The sequence below is a fragment of the Astatotilapia calliptera genome, chromosome 23, assembly GCF_900246225.1.
Source record: "Astatotilapia calliptera chromosome 23, fAstCal1.2, whole genome shotgun sequence".
NCBI classification, from domain to species: Eukaryota; Metazoa; Chordata; class Actinopteri; order Cichliformes; family Cichlidae; genus Astatotilapia; species Astatotilapia calliptera.
Window position 1 is genome coordinate 670,177 of NC_039323.1, and position 22,547 is coordinate 692,723.

Below are 22,547 nucleotides of genomic sequence, written 5' to 3' on the forward strand. Positions count from 1 at the left end.
ACGAGTGGAAATTGCTCTATGGGCCAGGATCAATAGTGAATTAGCCAGTAGGCTGGTTCTATGGAGGGCTGCTCAGATCTGATCTGATGATCCATAGTAAAAGGCCGTGTGGGGAGGTGTGAGGCAAACTGCAGAGGCAAAGAAGCCTTTGAGTCTAGTGGTGACCAACTCGTGCTGAAGTTTCTCCAGAAGAAATGTATGGGGAGCTGCATGACTGCGATAATTTCAGAGCTTTAGAAATTATGACTTGTTTCCTGTGGGAGCACCGGAGGGGCGGGCCGATGTGACTCTAGAACCACTGGGCTAATCTAAGGAGGAGGCTGGGGTAGATGGTTGGGTCAATAAAAGGTTGAACGGCTCAGGAAATGCTTGTTTTGTCCTGGTAGGAAGAAGATCTGAGAAAGCCTAACGTCAGACTGTGGCATGACCAAATTCTGCGAACACTGTCTGGAGTTTATGTGTGAAAATAGTTCTTGAGTAAAGACAAAACAATCAAAACAAAAGGTGCAGACGCTGAGCCTGACACCCCGTGTTTGTGTCAAGCACCAATAATGTGAGAGCTAAACTCCTTCCATCCAGCTCAGGGTCACCGGGCGAGTGGCTCAGCCTGGACGGACTGTCGCAGGAAAACCATTCATCCTCACGGTCACACCTCAGGCCAATTTAGAATCAGCAGAGATGGTAATCCACACATGTCTGTGCACTGTGGGTGCAGACTCCACACACAAAGCCCCCAGACCCATACAATGCTAACAACCCAAGCAGGGCACGGGTGTGTGATACAACACACTAAACTAAGTTATGCTTTAGATGTCTTTTTAAAACTGTATATAGTATATTGTACTCAATGTGATGTAAGAACATGTAAATGCAATGAAATAAAAATCAAATCAATAAATGAATAAAAAGAAGAAAAGTTTCCATTAAAACAGGAACAAAGATCCTCCAGGTGCAGATGTGTCTCTGCAGGGTCTCTGAGGTCATTTCATGTTGTGCTTACTTGCTCTCTGTGGTGCAGGTGTTAGTGCTCCAAGCCTGCTGCTGCTCTTCACTGCCTGCCCTGATCCCAGAGGTGTGTGTGTGTGTGTGTGTGTGTGTGTGTGTGTGTGTGTGTGTGTGTGTGTGTGTGTGTGTGTGTGTGTGTGTGTGTGTGTGTGTGTGTGTGTGGTGATTAATGAGCAGCAAGGCCTGATGGATTGTCCTGATCACAGAAGGGACACTGCATTGAGGAGACACAAAGGAGTGACACGAGGTGCGTAAAGACTGCTGTGCAACACGCACACAAACACGGAAATGTATGCATGCAAGCACTCATGCATGCACACACTTATCACTTTCTCCAGATAGATGTGACAAGGAGGGAGTTCTCCTAAAGGTTGCACCCAAACATATATTCTTTAAATTCACAAAACAAGCAGGACATGAGTGTGTGACAGGCGGCTTTTATAGTCTGGAAGGCCTCGGCTGAACTGTGCACAGCAGCTAGTGTCCCTTTCATGAAGACACCTTCCTGGCCTAATCTCTGCAGTTATAAGATGAGCGATGCACGCATGCAAAAAACAGGAGCAAAGCCCCATGCAAACAAAATTGAGTCGGCTTCTTCCCTCAGGCCTCAGCGACGAACACATGTAACGATGCACCTTACTTGCCTCTCTGCATTGCAGGTTCCTGCCTTTAGTGAACTGGGTTATTGTGATCTGAATCCACTTTGCAATGCTTACCGTTTGACTGAGTCCTTAAGGTGATGGGCTTCTTGAATCCAATGAATCGCATTTGGAATATCCCATTTTGCAGCACAAACACATGCAAAGGTGTGGATGCATACACACATACACACAAGTACGCGGTCTCCCCCAGAGCAGTCTGATAAGGCTGCCTTATCAGAAAAGAAAGGGGCGCGAGGAGAAGGTGGGGGCTGCTGTGTGATAATGGCTTTCACCAAATCCCTCCTCTGTCACAGATTAAAATGCCTGCTTGGAGAGCATTAGCAATCTTTCTTTTCATCTGTCTCCTCATTTTTTTCTCTTTCGCCGAGTGCCATCGGATTTCTGGGCCAATCTATTGTCACAGGCCTGCCGAACATACAAGGAGAAGTCAACCTCAATCTGATAGGCCATTGTCTTATTCTCCCCATCGCTGATTCCTGCTCATGGTATTGATCGCAAAGCTGTCCCCCTCACATCTCATCACATCCCTCGGAGCGAGGGAGTGTGTTTGTGCCCGTGTCACTCAGCCTGATGGAAGATGTGGTCAGTGTGTCTTCGTGGAACAACCTTTCCACAGGGGGAAAATGCCCAATTTAGGACCCCCTTTTTTTGCGCGCGTGTGTGTAATTACACAGATCCATCTAAGGGTCAGATACTGGAACTATGCAGAATTAAACCCAGTGGACTCCTCCACCTAATCTGGTCACTCAAAGTATCAGGAGATCACAGGAGTGCAGAGAAGAAGCCACTCACAAACTGTGACACTTGCTTAGCCACCTCGCCGGCAAACCCCTCCCTCCGCCTCCTCCTCTACCTTGCCTCACAGGCCCGTCTGTCACCCCTCTATAATTATGAGGAGTGAGAGTAATGTGTTGCAGTATGAATAGGATTGTCGGTCTGATTGTGATGTATAGGCTTTCATTACCATGTCCAGGCCTGTGCCCTTCGCCATGTAGGAAATCCTATTTAGGCCCTAATTTGGGAGCCTCCCCGACCGTCCCGCCTGATAGCAATCACACACAGTAATTGTGTGCTGGGGCAACTGACAAGAGCGGAGGCAGACATGGAGAGAGGGAAAGAAAGAAGGAATGGAGGAGCAGGAGGAGGAGGCAGAAGTCCTGACAGTGATATATCTGCATAGTTTGGCACATTATTCAAGTCATCCTCTGCAGAATATGTATGTTTATCGTGTATACTTGTTATAAGGCGGTTTGTTAGCATGAGAACCGGGCACTTAGGCTAAACCTGGACATATTAATTTGCAGGATTTGATGGGATTTTAGAGTGGACTTGCCCCTTTCCTCTCTCTCACCCTGCTTCAACAATGCTACATGGCTAATTGGGAGGAGAGATCATGCTAACTCAATAATTATGATTTATGAGACAATCTCCAATAGATATCGCGCATTCTCCTCTGATTTGATGACAACATGTAACCAGCCCTCTAGCAATCAATATTTGTACATTTTCCACGTCTAACTTGTTAACTTTTTTAATATTTCATTAGTTCCTTTTTAGAGAGGAATGATTCTGTGCACCAACATTTATGCAGATCTGACTCCACTTATAGGCTTGTAGATAATGAATGTCTAATTGACTCATTTAAATACTGTTTGCCTGCAGGAGGGCCTTTGCATTAAATGTTTGATTGCCCTCATATTAACTGTCATTAATCCCCTCTGCTCTTAATAAGGACTTTATGAGGCTTTCTTAAAACTTCTCATCTACCTCCCCGATCCCTTTGCATAATTAAGTAGAATATTCAAAAATATGGAAATGAAGGAGCTCTCTGGATTTGACTAATGGTCTTTGTGCCACAGAATTTTAATTATAGGCAAACCGCAGCATTTCCTTTCCTGCACACGGCAACGGTTCATTAGCTCGGGTCAACGCGGGTCGATGCAGTTAGCGCCGCTGTTTAATGTCAGGCTTGAGCCGCTTTTGTTCTCTTCCTGTACCTGTTGTGTTTGCCCACGCTAGGTGCGGGACACTCGGGCGCTGCAGTGTCCCTTAAAGGAAGATGTACGGCACAGAGCGAACTTTTGACAGCCATTACAAACTGTCACTGTGCCAGAGTGGGTGAGAGACACAAACTTGTCTGTGTTTATAGCTTAACTGATCCTCTTATTCCTGCTACTCCTCCAGTCTCTCTGCTCTGCCCTAATCTCTCCGGGGGTCTTACTGGCACAGGATGACAAATGGGAAGGAGAGCCTAGCCAAGCGTGGGCTGTGTGGAGAGGCTCAGGCCGGGGGTCTCACTAAGCCCCCTCAGGCTCATCTCTGACATGGCCTGCACTAACCCCGAGGATGGAAAGGCCACACACATCACACACAAACGGAGGTATCTGCGCAGGATGCGCCACCACACATACGCATTGTGTATCCATACGCACAGAGCAACACGAGAAGAGATAAACTTCTGATCAGTACGCTGCACCGGATTGATTTGTCTCATAGACACATTGAGCTGCTGCTGATACCCTGCATCACATGCGCGCGCGCACACACCTGCAGGCTCGCACGCTTCTCGGTTGCTCCAACAATCCACGGCAGGTTTACGGATGTCAGCTCAGAGCTGGTGTCACCCGCCAGCTCTATTTCAGTATACACGGTCCATCTCAATAAGAGCATGTACTAAATGACTGCAATGTAATGAGTGGCTGTGTGGCTGTACTCAAAGCTGTGACACTGACAGCGCATGAGAATATAAGGCATTGAAGCCTCCTTTTCCCCTCCGCCTCTCTCACTCGCTCCGTGCTCCTCTGCGCCCCGCTGCCTCTCAGCCACGGGATCAGCTGCAGGCGCTAATGAAACGTCAGTCAGGTAATTGAGGCGCTGGTGGTGGCGGGCCAGCCAGGCAAGGAGGCTAGGAATCCGGCGTGGGTGATGACACTGGGACATTAGCACCTACAGTATCCCTGCAACCCCCTATGGAGCATCACAGGAGCCAGCGGGGTGAAAAAAAATGGTTGTGTTTATGCCGACATTTGCGCACGTCTTCCTGTTTGTGTTGCAGAGAATTTTGTGCAGCGAAGGCCAAGGTGTGTGTTGAGTCAATCCCACCAGAGATTAACCAGCAAAGCAAAAGCTCTTGTTGTTCATGAGGATGTTCTACTAGCAGCCATAGCAAAGGAGTCAGAGGTTAAAATCCTTTGTTATTGCACCCCAGAGTGATGTTACAATCCCCGCCATCCGCTGACCTGCTCAGCACCCCAGTGAGTTATGGGTAATGTTTAATTCCCCCACCGTGACAGCTGTGGATCCGCATGGCAAATTGGATTTTTTCCTTCTTTGTTAGAGCTGCGCTTGTGCAGGTAAAGAGAGGGAGAAAAGCATTCGCTGCGCTGCTTTGTCAAGGTAACTCTGTCACATGTTGTTCAGAGTCTTCTCGATCTCTCAATGACAAATCAAATCAAACCGATTTGTTTCTGGAGGCTGATGGAAGAACAGAGTGGAGCTGATCTGTCCGGCCGGGCCTTGTTTATAGTCGGCATGCAATCACGGCACACTGTGCTGAACAGCCTCTCCCAGCCTGCCACGTGTCCTTCTCTTTATTATGTGCGCCATGATAGACTATAACAAACAGCAAAGCAACCACATGGAAGCTGAAGCCCAAAGTTATTTCCACACCAGACATCTTTGTGTTTTATAAACAGTGTTGTGCAATTATGCACCCGTCCCCCCTTGTCCATCTTTTCAAGTGTTGAAAAGGTAAATTGGAAACATTTCACTTCATATTTGAGGTCACGTGACAACTACAAAGAAAAGGAGTCAGAGCTTTTGTGATGGTGGCATTTCTAACGTGGCCCACATGGTTGCTATCACTACACACACAGAGGTGATGTTCCTTATGGGGCCTTTCTAACCTTGCTGTTCATTGTTCATTTGAACAAAAAGGATCAAACTCTTGTGATTAGTCCCTGTGACAAAGCTTCAGGGAGAAGAAAACTGGGTTCCAGCCTCAGCTCGGCACCAACCTATGACTGAATCGAATCGAGTACTTTGTCTTTGCAGATTGAAGATTGTGATGTTACATTTCTCACATTTGGGGAGCAGCACAACTTCTGATTTTACTGCTGAAGCACAACCTCTTTCACATTTGTCTTTATATCATGACAAGAAATGACATTTCCAAGCCCATCAGTACACAGCCCCGTTCTTTTATTTCAAGGTAGGACACCTTGACAGACGACACCACCTGACTCGAGATGTTCCCAGAAGGATCACGGTGCCGGGGAGCAGTCCCACTCCCTGCTCTGCTCCACTCCACTCTTCTTTATTCTGCCTCCCCGGGGCTTTAATGTGGAGAGTGGACAGTGGGGTTAATGCCTAGCTGTAAGCACTGCTTAGCACAAGTGATTGGGTTTGTGTTGCAGCGGGCCTTCCCCCCACTAGCAAAAAAATCCAGTGGAAATGACTTCTACTGTCCAGCCCTGTGGGCACTTTATTTCCCAACTAGCAGTTTCAACGTCCCCCCTCTGTTGCGGCTCAGTGTCCCAGAGGGCACAGGTGAATTTGATGTGGAACAATGATTAAAAGTTTTCTCCCTCAAGGTGACCTAAATAGTGGAGAAGGTGAAAGTGAGAAACATGAGTGAGGGGCACGGAGGTGAAAGCCTGCTGTGGACGTGTTAATGATGTAGATGAGCCAAAATCCAGAGTTTAGGGAATAATTCAGAGCTTGTCCTCACACTACTGATGCACACATGTAGTAATCAGTGATTGCATGTGACATGATGGGTATAAAGCACTGTGCCACAGACAGGAAGCATCCACAATCTAATCTTTGTCACATCAACGGTTACCTCCAGGCGTGATGCATTTGAGCAGCGTTCTATCACTTGTGCTATTACCTGCCTCTTCCTGCCACACGTCCCTCAGTACACATCTTCTCTCTTAACTGTGCGTTCAATCACCTCCACCTTCGCCTGCCGCTGGAGCCGAGCTCCCCTTCGACAGTGACGTATGTCGGCGATTAGCCCGGATGCAGTTCAATTATGATAAAAAGCCGACACACCTCTTAGGCCGTGATTAAAGCCTCAGCCGGGCCTTGATAAAGAGATCCCATCTCAGCGCCATCACGACCACATTATAAGACGCTCTCCAGCGCAGGTCTGCCTCATGCTTTTCACATCAGCGTTGCAGAACGTATACTGTCGCACGGATGGAGTCCACGCTGGTCAGAGTTGGATGGGGGGGCCGCACACGTGGTCGCCGACGCCTCAGTGCTCGCCTATTTTCAATTTAGAATAGCATTTATTTCTAACCTTCGCGTTCTCCGCGCCAGTCTTACACGATGCCTGCCGTATAACTGAAGGTGGCCTCAGACATCGAGAGGTAGCGAGAGGCCCGAGTTTTGATAAATGCAAGAGCAGCGATGAAAAGAAGATATCAGAGGAGCATGAAAGGAGAGGGAAGGGAGCAGAGCATTAATCCAACAGCAGGCTGGGAGAGAGGGGGTGAGAATGAAAGACAGAAGAAGGGGAGAGAGGGAGAGAGGGGAGGAGGAGGCGAAAGAAAGATAGCCTTTCGGCTGTGTTCTGTCAAGGGAGAAATTACACATTTACGGAGGTTTTTTCAAGCAACAACGGGCTCCATAGATCAAACCGCTGGATTTATGAGCCAATTTTCAACATGAAATATAGACACACAGAATCCATTTTAGCCATGTTTACTTGGCTTCTCTCGCTCTTTCCTCTCAATCAAACGCGCTGCAGTTTGTGAATGGTTCGACTCTGGAAACTGCAGCAATGCTAATTAGAGCTGGAAGTAAAGATTCGATCAATTGCAGCATTTTGATCATTTCATGTGATATCGAATGTTTCCACATCTGACTGTTGGGAAATTGTGGGAAGCTGCAGCAGATCAAGACTTTAAAAAGATCAAACGCTTTCTTTGCTTCGGGGTCAGTTTCTCCTGCAGATAAATTCACATTTGAATACTTTAATAATAACTCAAAAACTATACATGCATGATGTGCTTTGTTTTGCAGGTTGGAACCCAAAAGGCAGACAAACATCTGACATGTAAGTTTTGTGTGCAGGCTGCAGAGATTCAATTTAAAGAATATAAAGGCTATAAAAGTGATGTGCACCCATGTACACCCATATCAAAGCCCCCCCCCCCCTATTCTTGGCAAACGTATTCAAAATTTGCATAGAAATTAATGTCTAAGTGGGCTAAACGACATAATTGACATGCAATTAGCAATATTATGAGGAGGAAACCTAATGAAGTTTTAGTGGCTATGCCAACCTAAGAATGATCACTGCTTAATTATCATATTAATGAAGTCATTAGTTGTCACTTAACTTGGATGACAGGTAAGGTAAGAATGTCGTGACCCTACGATTTCCCCAACAAATGTGTATTCAACACTAATTACCCCCAAGTGCAGATCTCTGAAATCTGTAGAGTGACGTCCCTTTGAAATGTGAACGGCAAACTTCTGAGGTATAGACACGCACACCTCCATGTAAGAAAGAAACAGACATTTATTGAAACGTTGACTAAAGCATCTCCAAGGTCACCTGAGAACACAAATCAGTCCCGCTAGTCCGACATGAAAAAAACTGGGCAGCAGATGGAAGCGAGGTCGGGCCGGCGCCACAGGTTAACACAAAACACGTTTCCAGTAAACACTACGGCACGAAACAACAACCCTCACACGGGTCAAACGAGCACTGCGGCTCGCCATCCTCCCATTCCCCGACCCCGTTCTTTCATTCCAATTCATTTCAATTACGCAGTCGTTCCCACCTTCTTCCCCGTGTCCCGATTAGCTCAGCCGGGCAATTTACAGTTGATCTTGCCTCATCTAAGGCCGAGCAGCGGTGGAGGCAGGGAGACGAGCAGTAATGGAATGAAATGTCACTCAGTCGCTGCCTTTGTCACAGCGATGCTGAGCAGGCCTGATGGGAGGGGTTCGAAAGGCCTCGTTAGTAGGTGAAAAGGTGTGTGTGTGTTGTGAGCAATGAGTGTACGTAAATAGACAACAACATGGTGTCCAGCTCTGCTGTGTCTCTCTGGTTCACTCGTGGCCGTCGCCACTGTGATCTGAATGAGTAACACTGCCGCTTCGCTTCCACGTGTAAAAGCTGCCGCTCCCATCAAGGCTTCTTCACCTTTTTCACCGAAGACGAGCTGGACGCCGATTCTCTCCGCTTGCGCTGCAATGCACAAATACACGACAGTCACGCTGGGGTTTGCTACGACCACTTAATGAATAACATCCAAAATGCCTACAACGGAGAAAAGTCTGACCCACTCATGCTGCGCTCTCCCCTGCTAACACCTGCTGTTTGCCTCAGGAGGGTGAAGACAGTCATTAGTCTCTACTGTTCTTTTCTACTGCTGCAGAGCTTTATTATGAGGCTATGAGCAGGTTCGACCCTTTTCAACACAGATACAAAAAAGCAACCACGACGAGTGACTGCTGCAATAACGAGCGCTGGATTCTTCATTGGTTTCTCGCCCATTAATACTACTAATAATAGTATAAAACAAAAATTATTACACAATGATAACGGTTTGGAAAAGTTCGTTTCCGAGTTTCACAAACATACCGAGTTGGGGGTAAGCGGTGCTCCTACAACGTCGATGATCTGCTCCTTGGCTTCCACCTTAATGTCATCTGCATTGAGCCAGGACTGAGATTCAGCCCCTGGGGTGGATGCTGTAGTGCTGTTGGTGGCGTTGATGTCCCCACCCTGTGATGCAATGACTGGACCGGCTCCTACAGTTCCCACGCACCCGCCGGCCTTCAGCAGGGCCTCGTAGCGATGACGCAGCATCTGCTGCTCGTATTCACAGTTGCTGTGGGCCTGCTTCAATTCATACAGCAGCACCAAGTCACTACGAAGCTCATTGAACATCTGCACAATCTCCTCAGTGGGCATGGGGTTAAGATCTACAGAAGGGCACAAAGAGGAAAGACTAAAGTGTGATTTAAGCACTTTAACACATTTATTTAGTTGATGGTGTGTACACACCATCAACTAAATAAATGTGTTAAAGTGTGTTAAAAGGTGTGTTAAAAGTGTGTAAAATGTGTTAGTCTACGCATGCACAGTGTGTTTAGCTAAAGTGGTTACATGTTACAAAGTGTTGTTGCATTACTGTCAACTGTAACGTGAAGTGAGCGCCTGAGATGCTGCAAACAAATATAAAGACAAGTGAAAAACGTCCTGTGTGTTCAACTAAACTCTAACTTATTTGTAGCATCCCTGCAATGCTTCAAAGGTTACATAATCCTTTTACCGTAAATGTCGGGCTATAAGCCGCTACTTTTTGCACAAGCTTTGAACCCTGCGGCTTTTAGTCAGGTGCGGCTTTTCTATGGATTGTCCGTGATTTTTGTCATATCGTAAGACGATTTGTTTTGTTTGTTCCGCTGTTGTACGGCACTACGTTGCCTGGCGGAAGGATCGGGGTTCAAGAGTGGTATGTTAGTCACATGTCCGTCCGCCAGGCAACGTAGTGCCGTACGAAGTAGCTCGAAAAACAAACTTCAAAGTAGCGCTACGCGTTCAGCGGGAGGCGTGGATGATGAGCGGCGATAAACTTGCAAAAAGCAAGTTATGCCCAACTCCACCGGTGGAATCTGACAGCGTGGAAAAGTGTGAAAACATCCACGATCACCAACGGATTTGAAGGGCTGGACTGCTGCATGATGGAGAGGAGGACACCGCCACGGCCCTTCTGAGGGTGTTCGACTCTGACACTGACAACGAGGATTTCTTTGGTTTTGAAAGTGACAACGAAGGAGAGAAGCTGAGAGTGGATGACGAAGCCATCCTGATCCTGTTCGTATCCGACACTGGAGAAGAGGACTTTGGTGGTTTTAGTGCGCAGGAAGAAGAGGAAGATGATGAATGACTGACTTTTCTTCTTGTTAAAGCCGTGTCACTGCACCTGAGCCTAAAAGGTAGGCTGAATCTATTTTTCTGGTGTGTTGTAGGTTATTGTTATGTACTACATGTGCAAATATGTACCCATAACTTGTTTTTCAAAATATTAATAAAAGTGATGTCTCCAAACAGCCATCTCTTTCCTGACAATTCCCTTTGTGCATATTCTCTTACATATGATAAGTCAACATTGAAACACCTGCGGCTTTTGGTCAGGTGCGGCTAATGTATGTACAAAACAGGATTTTCCCCTGATTTTAGCTTGTGCGGCTAATATTTAGGTGCGCTTTGTAGTCCGGGAAATACGGTATTTCCTTCTGTACTGAAACTAAACTCTGTCGCAAAGAAGAGTTAAGACTGTGAAACTGGGGAATGTTAACAAATTGCTAAAGTTTAGTCATCCTCACCCACTCCTTGCTCTATCAGGATCTGCTCAATGGCCTTGATCTTCTTCTGGCCTACGGAGCTTGGCAGTTTCATCTTAATAACACACAAACACACAGAGAAAAATGCGCGCGCACGCACACACACACACACACACACACACACACACACACACGAGCGTGATTTAAGGTACCGGGACATTAGGATAAACAGCTCCACCTCGGGGCTTTTAATTCGTATGAAATGCACTTCAGCGGGCCAGATCAAAATGTCTTTATCCACTGAACTCTATCTGACTGATTAGCTGTGGGGCCACTCCACTCCTTTAGCTGTGCAAATGTATTTTCCATAGAGAGCGGCAGCTCCTCATCAGTCTTGAAGATGAATAAGAGTCCCCGTGCTAGGCTAGGTTTTACAGATATTAGCTAGTCAGTAATAGAATTAATTATCACAGTGATAAGAGGAATAGCTACTAAAGTCAGAAACTCTAGTTTCTCACAAATCAGTATCTTGAAATTAAGAGTTGGACAAACAAAAACTTGCTATTTTAAAGAATTTCACATTTTTACTTTTACATCAATTCCCTAAGAGTGATTTTATAGGACTATTTAATAATATTGAACAGGACGGAGCTATACTCACCCTCTGACTGCGCAGTGTGACGCCCGCTGATTTGAAGTCAGGGAATTTGATGCCTGCCGTCTCTGGAACAGCCTAAACAAGAAAAACTATAAATGCGAGACACAAACTGTTTGGATACGTCTGAAACGTCATCATAAAGGCATTATTATGGATCAAACTGGGTTTAAATGTTACTTAGAACACTGAGAGAAGATCGGTGCGGTTTATTAGAGACACTTGTCCCATCAAAATAAAGAAATGACCAAAACACCACTTAAAGCAAGTAACAATTAATTTAGTGCAAAATGAGGACAAAGCTGCACCGTGACCATTATTATTATTAAAATTCTCCCCATTGTTGCTTTTCTTTGACTTCCTCTGTTACCAGCAGTCATGTGCTTTACTTTGCTCTTCTTGAGTGAAATCCTATCATACCGGTTTTTCTGTTTCTCTTTTTTGTGGAAGCTTCTTCTTGGAAACTCTCTTTTCAGCTCGTCTCAACTCTGTCGTTGTGTCAGCTGCCTTAATGAGTTTTTGCAGATCCTGGGCTTTCTTCTCACGCTCTTTCTTCCTAGTCTCAATTTTCCTTAGCTCCTGAACAAGATACTCCTCTTCTGCCACCTGCAGGGAAAAACGGAGAAATGCGGTCTTTCACATTTAAAATGCTGTGAAAAATCTTTTTCTTTTTTTTTTCCCACACAAAAAGAACGTGTCTATACCCCTGCACATAGATACAGGTCAAAATGCAAAATCACAAACCTGTTCAGGTGTGCGATTGAACAGCTTTTCCAGTTGCTCTTTGCGGCGCCTTTCATGGCCAGCGTCAAAGATGTAGATTTTGGGTTCTGTCCCTGATGCTGCGCGCACTTTGGTCAGCTTACCACAAATGCTATAATATCGTTCTTTCAGGTCCTCCACAGAGCGTTTCTGACAAAAAACAAACAAAACAGTTTTTAAAATTAAAACGTGTGTTCTTTAAATTCCCCTTACTGTAATTTTCAAATCCATTATAGATGAGGCACTAAACACTTACTCTGTATTGCTGGTGATCATATCGGTCATGGACAACGATGAAGCGTAAGTCAAACCGCTTGCAAAGGTCAAACAGGTGGTCTGTCTCTGCTTTAGTCCAGCCATCATCGTGGAGGTGCATTTGGTACTCTTGCTCCGAGTACACTGGCACCTGCACTGTCTATAGAGGTAAAACAGAGAAACAGTGAAAAAGGATGAATAATGCGAAAGGACGGGTAGCTGCAACCACATGTCCTTCTTGCCTGTACTACATAAGCAGAAGAGGGTTTTTCCTACCTTGTTAAAGCGAGCAAAAGGGTAGTCCTTGCCCTCTTCTGCAACACGTCTCCAGTGGTGGAATATGGCCCCGTCTCTGCGTGCTGGATTTGTGAAGGGCATCCACTTCCAGGGACGAACCTTTTTACAGCCTAACTTGGCTTTGACTGTCCTATAACCTTGAGTGGTGTCACTAGGCAGCAGGGGGGGTGCATCCCTATGGACAAACAGAAAAAACAATTCTTTATTATCAATATTCTAATTGTTATCATAAAATCAAGAAACACAGAAATGCAAAGTTATTTACAAAACACTTTAGATTCCTTCCAAATGCAAATAAATCCTTTTGAAATTCCCAAACAGGAAACATTAAAAAGGCCTTTATGCATTTCAGATTAACTGACTAATATTGAAAAAGAAAAGCATACTTCTTATCAGAATAAAGCAGAGCGTAGACCTCTCTGTGCATTCCCTCTGGTCTCTTGAAGGTCAGCGTCTCTGTTGCTTTCTTGGTTTTTTTCTGAGGTGGAAGATGCAGACATTCGTTATTCAACTGCAAAAATATTTGTGCTCAAACAATTGTAATACACATCTCTTCAGTTTCTCTCCCTGGCAAAAGCTTTGAGCTGTAAGTACATAAGTACATTATTATACCTGCATGTTACGAACCCAACAGCTAGTGAAATTCATTGAAAGTATAATTTAAACCAGTGTTACTTAAATCCAGGGACAGACATCGTTAGAATTATCGTATACAACACAAAACACAAACGTCCATCTCACTATAAGACAAACATGAATAACACAGTCTCACCTTGTCTGAGTTGATGAGGTCTTTCTTGGTGATGGGACCATCATTATCCCCTCCGGTCAACTCAAGAATATCTCTGACATCAGCACCGGTAGCCATGGCTGTATGAGATTAACTGTTTAGCTATTTAACGTTTTGAAAAATCTATCAAAGCTAAATAACACGAATTAATTCACGCGCACTCATTCATTCTGTGCATGTGGTAACGAAAGACTCGTCGTACACACTCCTAGCTAATGCTAATGCTAATGTTAGCATTTCGGTAGCAACGCTTAGGTCTCAGAACCGCAAACAGCAATATAAAGAGTTCGTAAGAGTTTATATTCCTAATATTACTGCGTACTTGACTACAATATGTGAACATTACAGGGCCATTTATAATGAACATTCACGAGATAGCTGTTAAGGCAAAGAGAGCAATTAGCACAAAACCGACACTCCTTCCGTCCCCGCTCATATCGTTGTGACTAGACGGATTGCCTATTAATTATCGCCCCCGTGAGGTCTGGCGGGCATAACAACTCGAATTCAGCTTTATTATGTTTACATTGTTAAATAATGTAAACGACAGTAGAGGTTAAAAATACCAACAAAATCATTGCAATAGAATACAAATTCTTCAAACCATGCCCGGCACATTTGTAAAATAATTGCAGAGCATAAAACTGTGATGCCATTATAAAAATAGTAACGCTTCAAACATGAAGGACCTGTTTGTCACGTTTCTTTGAAAACATATAAACCTTTGCTACTTATTTTACCGTTCATCAAACTTTATGTACGCTTGCACATTATTCTGAAAATCAATGTACGTGCCGCGATGTCCTTAGTTTTAAAAGAAAATACCGGAAGCAGACCCTTTCATTGAATGAAGACAGCTTGGTGATATGAAACTGAAACTGGACTTGGTTGATTTATTTCGTAAGAACTCGATAAGTGAAAGTTATCAGGCCATATATATATATATATTTTTTTTAATGTAGACTAATTTGTCTGGGACGATTTTATTTTATTTTTTTACATTTCAGTCCACACTCCTCACCGGATGGTGGCGGTAATGTACCATTTTGCTGTTTGCCAAACGCCGATAAATAATATAAAGAAGAAGAAGAACCTCTCGTTTAAACTCATGCTTCCTCCTTCTTTCCGCCATTTTCCTCCGTTGGCGTACCAGTGAGAGGTGTTGTACGAATTCAGTATATGTGCTTTTGAGTTTCTCTTTAGAAGCGCAAGAATCACTAATATCAAATTTTCTAGTACAGTTTCCTTTCATAAGCACTAATTTGCGTAAGAAAATGTCCAACGAGCAGGTAGAAACTACCACAGAGCAAGCAGGCCAGCAGCAGCTGTCGACGCCGCCGCAGCAGCAGCCGACTTCGCAGCAGGGGTAATGCCATTCATCGAGTTTCCTTTGTTGCGGCTTATTAGCTAGTTGGCTTAATTTGTTTTTACACAGCGATAAATTTGTATACAGCGGCATCTGTTTAATTATATTTTTTAAAAATGCAATTAATGGTAGACTAGCAGCCCCGGTGTGCTTTAAATACGTTCTGTACGTGTTTTTCTAGCTTAAGCGGCATTTGGGGCCCGTCTATTTACCGAATGCAACCCTGCGTTATATATTACTGGATGTATGATAGGATTAAAAGTACATGTAGCTATTGCTTTGTTGCAACAGAAAGTGGACATATTTAACTTTATGTCCGGTCGCTGTTGCTGCTTTTTGGCATTACTTAAACAGTTTAATATAGCACAGGCCCGCTTTATCCAAGGAGAGGCCTAGCCATGCGGCTGGATTGCAGATAGCAGGCTGCTAGTTAACCATTGTGTGTCTGTGTAAATGATGCCTGTGTCTGCAGTTAGTATTAGCATTTAGCATTGAAATTCACTTTTCCCGAGGCAGCGGTTTCCAAACTTTATTTGCTAGGCCCTTCTTTGTTTTACAAGGAAACCTTCTGTAAACAAATAAACAAACAAAAGTAAACTGCAATAAAATAAACTACCACCTACCAAATAAATAAACAACAGACCCCCCCCCCCCTCCCACCCCACCTTGGGAACCACTGACATGAGGTATCTTTCTGTTCCCCCAGATTTTGGAAAAAGTTTTGTTACAGTAGTTATAAGGAGTTAAACACAACTATAGCTAATTAAAGTACAAAAAAACACAATATAACGAAACATTTTAAAGTAAGATGGATGGATTGTAATGAAGCAAAAATGGGAGATGTGATGGATGTGAGTTTGGCAAGTCTTTTAAAAGCTTTTTAAAGTATGTTTAGAAAGTTTTGTGAACTTTACATTTTGCAGGGAAATGAATGGAAAAGGCAAGAATGAGGCCAATGCCAGCAGGAAGGAAAGGCCTCAGAAGAGAGGTGGAGGTGGTCGCTATGAGCCCTATGGAAACGCAAACAAGAGATACCGCGTTTTCGTCAGCAACATCCCATATGATGTGAAGTGGCAAGCCCTGAAAGATCTGATGAAAGAGAAAGGTAAGGTATCAGGATTAGGGGTTGACTCGTGTCACATTTTTGACATGATAAAAGATCAAATCAGGATGCAGGGTCATTTTGTTTGACCACTGCAGTTTTGAAGAGCTCTGGGGAGTTGTACAGTGTTGTCTGAGACCATGCTGGAGTCACTTGGAACAATGGTTGTGGACAAGGTCCCCTTTTTTTAAAAATCTGTCTGTCAGCTAAGGAGTCGCTGCAGACGTGTACAAGCGTGGTGAACCTGGATGTTTGAATTTTCAGTCTCCCTTAAGATTACTAAAATCTTGAGTTTTTGTGAAGTGGCGGTCGTAAATGTGCAAAGGAAGTCCACTAACTCGAAAGTCCAATGGCTTGTGATCATGAATGGGATAATGATGTGGTTCCTCCCCCAAGAAATGCATTAAAAATACAGTTCTTTGTTACAGTATAGTGATTTTTTTTTTCGTCCAGAAACATGGAAAAGGTTGCTTTCAGTTGAAATTTGTAATTAACAGTAAAACTTACACACTTAAGATTTATTAACTTGTGGTCAAACCTTCGGAGAAATGTAATATTTAATTTGTGATGCAGTAAATGTGGATGTGAGTAAGGATTATTTAAAAGTCAATTAAAGTGTTAAACATGTTGTGTAGCTATGGAGTAATGCATTTAACTGGCACCTATTTGAGCATGTGTTAAGAAGGGTACAATGCTTTTTCAGAAGGTCCAAGTAGTATTTGTTTCATGACAACTGACTGTGGAGTTAAATTGCATTTTCTTTTTTAGGTGTGACCTTGACAAGCAAATGTTTTTCTCGGCAGATCTTCATGTTGTACCAAGCACAGCTTTGTGCTGCGGATTTATTTGGGGTACAGGTCTACAAAACGAAGCAGCTTCTTATGCACCGTCCTTGTCTCTAGAGGTTTGGTCATCAATGTCCATCTGTTGAGCAGACATGACCTGGAACAAAGGCGTGGCTGTGGTCGACGCTGAATCCAAATTACGATCGTGCATTTCAGGACCAGGTCCAGTCCATGATCAGGTTGGCAGTTAGAGAAGCTTCTCATCCAAAAGTTTTTCTTCATTACGATTATGGGTAGGTTTCTAGCTCAGCTAGGCTCAGCTGATGGACTGAGGGTTAAAACCGTTGACAAAGTTTGCTGAGGTTTGACAGGAAAGCGGCTGAGGTATTAAGGAGGCTTTGCCAACTTGAAATTATTTGGTCAATTATCTTCAGGTAGAAGAGGTGGTGTTTGCGGCATCATATCCAACTTGAAAGGCTGTTGGCCAGTCCAAAAGTTGTTGTCCTCAGTCTACTGCGTTTGGTGTTTCGGGAGAATTCTAACAAGGACGGGCTAAGAAGTCTCAATTAATTAAAGAAAGAGGGGAAAAGTCCAAGCTTGCTTTTTGTAGACCTGTACCAGATTGTGCTGAATGAGGTGCTGGGGGAAGGCTCAGGACTGGCTGTCTGAGCTCACTGTCACCGGCCACCCTACTTGTTTCTGCTCTAAACCCCCATTGTTCTCTCGGCTTCTCTCCCCTTGGTGTGTGTCGTCTCTGGAATCTGATTTGTAGTGGGTGAGGTAACGTACGTGGAACACTTAATGGACGCAGAAGGCAAATCCAGGGTAAGTGCAAATACATACAAATAAAACACACGAATAAGCCTAGACAAACCTGTGTTTGTCAGCTTTGGTTTCCTTATTTACTATGTTGGAATTGTTCAGATACAAACCTGGTGGAGTGTGTGTGACACGGTGACGTGCCGGAGGCATGTTTCATTTGAAGTTGTCTGTGGCATTGACTCGAGGCCATCGAAGGGTTGATGATCTTATAACAGGACTTCAGCTCCTTTGTAGCCAATCCTGTGGGATTGCAGTAGCTGATAATGTCCCTGTGGTTGTGGGATTTGCTCCTTATGATCTAATGGGCCGTAGTCTGCAAGAGGTCGTAGCAAGGCTGCTAGATGGTTGATAAATAAAACTCATTCCATAGAACTGCTGGAAAACTCTAATATCTCAGTAGTTGGGAATCCTCTGTCACTGTCTGCCTTTAGGATGCTGGGGGAAAACTCTATTGAATACATTTGCCTGTATTGTGTTACTGGCTTGGCTTAAAAAGATCTTAACAATGTAGTGTTATTTTGGAAGCACAGATGTGACCAAGGCTGTAGGCTTGTGTATGGTGATGAACTTTTAATTGCATGAGATTGTTTATTGTGACCTGTCAAAATATGTCCAGTGTTACAATCACTTTAACTAATTTGAAATATTTTCTCTTCCCTTTGATTTGACCTGTTCCAATGACTTCAATCAACAAAGGGTTGTGCGTAAGTAGACTTTAACTTATCGTCAAAAGCAAATAGTGCAAACTGCACGTGAGACATGCACCAGTGTTTTACACACATTTCTCACTGGAAATGTGTTTTTGTCAGTGTTGTTGAGTTCAGGACGGAAGAGTTGATGAAGAAAGCAGTGGAGAAGGTCAACAAGCACAACCTCAATGGTCGGCCCCTCAAAGTGAAAGAGGTAGGTCCCAGAGGGGGAAGCTGTCCGACGCACAGACAAAAGCTGTACTTGTGGATTTGGCCGACTCATTATTTTGTGCTTCTTTGTAAGGACCCTGATGGTGTGATTTGCCAGCGGGAGATCAACAAGGCCCAAGGTGGAGGCCCTCCAGGAGGTCACGGCGGAATGGGAGGCATGGGGGGAATGGGAGGCATGGGAGGAATGGGTGGAATGGATCGTATGGGTCCTGGACCAAATGGTCCCATGGTCAACATTCCTCCGAGCCTCCTGAATAACCCGAACATCCCCAATGAGATCATCCATGGTCTCCAGGCTGGCAGGATTGGCAGCACTGTCTTTGTGGCTAATGTAAGCCTTAGTGATTTATCCGTTTTTCAGTCTGTATACAAATACTGAATATATGGAACTGTGTCTTATTGTAACTTTAGTCTTGTCTAATTAACTGTCTGAAACTACCTACAGCTTGACTACAAAGTGGGCTGGAAGAAGCTGAAGGAGGTGTTCAGCATGGCGGGCATGGTGGTGAGGGCGGACATTCTGGAGGACAAGGACGGGAAAAGTCGAGGCATGGGCACCGTCACATTTGATATGTCCATCGAAGCAGTGCAGGCTGTCTGTATCCTTTGGAAAAATTCAGCATTTCTATGGTAGCCATTGAATCTTTTTGAATCTCTCGTGTGTGTGTGCGTGTGCGTGTGTGTGTGTGTGTGTGTGTGTGTGTGCGCGCCATTTATACAAATGCGCGCATGTTTTCCTTAACGGTTTCAAAGCAATGTTCAATGGACAGCTCCTGTTTAACAGGACGATGCACGTCAAACTGGTATGTTGCCTTTGCTGTACATTAGAGCTCTATGGCCTGACGATGAGTATGGTTACAATGCCTTTGCCTTTTTTACAGGATGAGAAATCTCTTCCTAAAGATTTTGGACCACCGGACAGAGCAGCTGCCCTTCCCCGTGAGTATACATCGAGCCTTGTTCTAGTATAACAGAAGGTTTTGAGAGTTTAAAATATTCACGTCGATTAAAGTCCCGATTTTTATGATTAATTTTGTTAAATTAGATGAAATATTTAGTTTTGTCTCACTCGAGTTGCTGCATTGAAGACCACTTTGATCCATGCTACCATAGTTTTTGTTAAACTGGGGAGAGAGAAACCCAGTAACTATTTAAATGATATTCCAAAACTACTTGACGTCGCCCATCTCCTCTGTCTGCTCATGCTTCATGTCTGTTGTTTCCCAGCAGCCCCTGGGGTCATGTGATCTTTGTTTCATGGAGGTCGACATTGGTTTACTGCTTCCCCTGAAAGTGTCAGCTGTATTTATGCTACTGACTGTGTGTGTGTGTGTGTGTGTGTGTGTGTGTGTGTGTGTGTGTGTGTGTGTGTGTGTGTGTGTGTGTGTGCGTGCGTGCGTGCGCGCACACAATCTTCAAACTTAACCTGTTGTCTCTGAACCAGGTGGCCTGAGTGGTATTGGTTTGGGACTGGGACCTGGGGGCCAACCTATTGATGCTACTCAGCTCAACAGAGGTGGTGGTGCAGGGATGGGCAACATGGGTCCTGGAGGTACACAACTGCAGCTTCTTAAAACACATTAATTTATTTTTAATCCACTGACTAAAAGACAGCAGTGAAGTGAGAGCTCAGTGTCACTCTGTCCCTGTAGGTATGGAAGGAATGGGCTTCGCCAACATGGGAGGCCGGATGGGAGGAGGAGGTATGTAGTAAAACTTTGAGTCTACCTACATTTGGTCTTTCCAAAAAAAAGTGCCTTCTGTAATATTAATGTCTTTGTTTATAGGGATGGACAACTTTGGAGGAATGAACATGGACCGCTTTGGCTCTTCAGGGATGGGCAGGATGAACGGTAAGCAAGTGTTGAAAACCCACTCAGCACTCCAGAGCAAGCGTGGAACAGTTTCACGTTTTGCTGGATGTCTAATGGTTTCATCTCTTGCATTGTCAGAGATGGACCGTGGGATTGGTGGTGCTTTTGACAGGGAATTTGGGCGAAATGAAATGGGAATGTCTCGCAATAATTTTGGAGACTCCTTTGAAAGAGGAATGGGTTAGTATTTACAGGATTCTGTTTGAAAGCCACACTGGTGTTTACTTCCACTCATGCATTTTTCTCTCTCTTCTGTTTGCTCACTTTTATAGGAAGCTCGCTGGGAATGGACCGCATGGGCTCTGGAATGGACCGCATGGGAACCAACATGGACCGCATGGGAGGAATGGATCGGATGGGAATGGACAGGATGGACCGCGTGTCTGATCTAGATAGGATGGGTTCCGGGTTTGACCGAATGGGCTCTGGGATGGATCGGCTGGGACCCAGTATGGACAGGGTCGGACCTGGTCTGGATCGTATGAGTTCAGGTATGGATCGCCTCGGCCCATCTGGATTTGACCGCTTGGGCCCATCTAGCTTGGACCGCATGGGGGGTGGTGGCGGTGGCGGCGGCGGCGGCATGGACTTTGGCTCTCCGATGGGAATGGATCGCATGGGCAACACCGGGATTGACAGAATGGCGAGCAACTTCGACCGCATGGGCTCTGCCGGAGGACTTGACCGTTTTCCATCTGGCGGCCTTGACCGCATGAGCTCTGGAATTGACCGGATGGGATCTGGAGGTGTTGGTGGTCAGTTTGACCGTTCTGGTGACTTGGAGCGTGGATTTGGCGGCAATTCCTTTGGAGGAGCTGGGGCTGGAGGTCCTGGAGCCGGGGGAAGCAATGTCAGGAAGGGATGTCAGATCTTTGTCAGGAATGTAAGTTAATCCACACTTTAGCTTGGCGTATTCACTGGAGAAGTATGTCTATACTTTAAATTAATTTGGGGATATTTTTGTCTTTCAGCTGCCTTTTGACTTCACCTGGAAGATGCTGAAGGATACCTTCAACGCATGCGGTAAGACTCAAATCAAATCAAATGAAATCAGCACTGTTAATCAGCATTTTCAGTCATTTTGGACATCTGTGTTCATCCTCCTTTAGGAATGGTCCAGTATGCTGATATTAAGATGGAGAACGGGAAGTCCAAGGGCTGCGGTGTGGTTCGCTTTGACAATCCTGAAACTGCCGAGCGCGCCTGCCGGACCATGAACGGCTATCGCCTGAATGGAAGAGAAATTGATGTTAGGATTGACAGGAATGCATAACCTGTGTGTCCGTGTTGCATCTGACATTATTTTAGTTTGTGATCTCACTCTGTACTCCTGAACTGCCCCTTCACCCAGTATACCATGTTAGATAAATGTAACAGTGAAACTCTTTATTTTTGCCCTTTTCAGACATTGGATGTGTCACATGTTAAAATCACTCAGACATGGGTAAGCTTGACTTTGAATGAAGCTATGAGGACTATTAGACTGATCACCATGTGTCAGAGTACCACTCAGTCTGAGAGATCTTACTGCAGCTCAAAAATGAATTTGAGATGTGAGGCTGTTAATGTTCACGTTATTCTCCTTTGGGGTTCTACAGTGAGCTCAGGAGACATAACTCAAACATTAGCTCGTGCTGTTATTGCTTTCTTGAGTTTTAAGAAGTGATTCAGGCATGAAGCCAGCACGTTCAGATGCTGTTACAAAAGTAAAACTAAATGCATGTCTGAAATGGGCTTTAGTGACACGTCATAGTCAAAGTGTTTGTTTTTCCTTCTGTTTAAATTTTTTAGAGACCAACTTTTAATTTTTTATTTTTGTCCTATCATGCTTCCTGTCAGTGCTTTTGTTCTGTAAGGTGTTTTGATAAAATAAACCTCAATATTTGAAACGCGTTCACTGTTTGTGGTGCTCGTGCGCTGATCGTACGTTTCATAACATG

The 22,547-nt window shown here is 44.6% G+C and overlaps 2 protein-coding genes across 4 annotated transcripts; one reads left to right on the forward strand and one right to left on the reverse strand.

Annotated features, from left to right (window-relative positions):
- Positions 1-8,181: 8,181 nt before the first annotated feature.
- dmap1 (DNA methyltransferase 1 associated protein 1) lies at positions 8,182-14,208 on the reverse strand. Its single transcript, XM_026159784.1, has 10 exons — positions 13,721-14,208; positions 13,335-13,426; positions 12,928-13,123; positions 12,653-12,811; positions 12,379-12,546; positions 12,055-12,240; positions 11,641-11,712; positions 11,022-11,094; positions 9,271-9,614; positions 8,182-8,874 (listed from the first exon to the last, which is right to left on the reverse strand). Exons 1-10 carry the CDS (start codon positions 13,814-13,816, stop codon positions 8,815-8,817), a joined length of 1,446 nt encoding a protein of 481 aa, XP_026015569.1. The 5' UTR covers positions 13,817-14,208; the 3' UTR covers positions 8,182-8,814.
- A 637-nt stretch (positions 14,209-14,845) lies between these two features.
- hnrnpm (heterogeneous nuclear ribonucleoprotein M) lies at positions 14,846-22,500 on the forward strand. 3 transcript variants are annotated; one of them, XM_026158560.1, is made up of 16 exons: positions 14,846-15,104; positions 16,028-16,209; positions 17,764-17,816; positions 18,510-18,517; positions 18,623-18,716; positions 18,807-19,064; positions 19,179-19,332; positions 19,487-19,536; positions 19,615-19,672; positions 20,178-20,285; positions 20,386-20,436; positions 20,521-20,586; positions 20,686-20,787; positions 20,880-21,490; positions 21,579-21,630; positions 21,717-22,500. In XM_026158560.1, exons 1-16 carry the CDS (start codon positions 15,013-15,015, stop codon positions 21,878-21,880), a joined length of 2,103 nt encoding a protein of 700 aa, XP_026014345.1. In that variant the 5' UTR covers positions 14,846-15,012; the 3' UTR covers positions 21,881-22,500. The 3 variants fall into 3 exon arrangements, with proteins under 3 accessions (XP_026014345.1, XP_026014346.1, XP_026014347.1); XM_026158561.1 differs by lacking the exon at positions 20,686-20,787; XM_026158562.1 differs by lacking the exons at positions 14,846-15,104; positions 17,764-17,816 and having other exon boundaries at positions 16,151-16,209.
- The last annotated feature ends 47 nt before the right edge of the window (positions 22,501-22,547 follow it).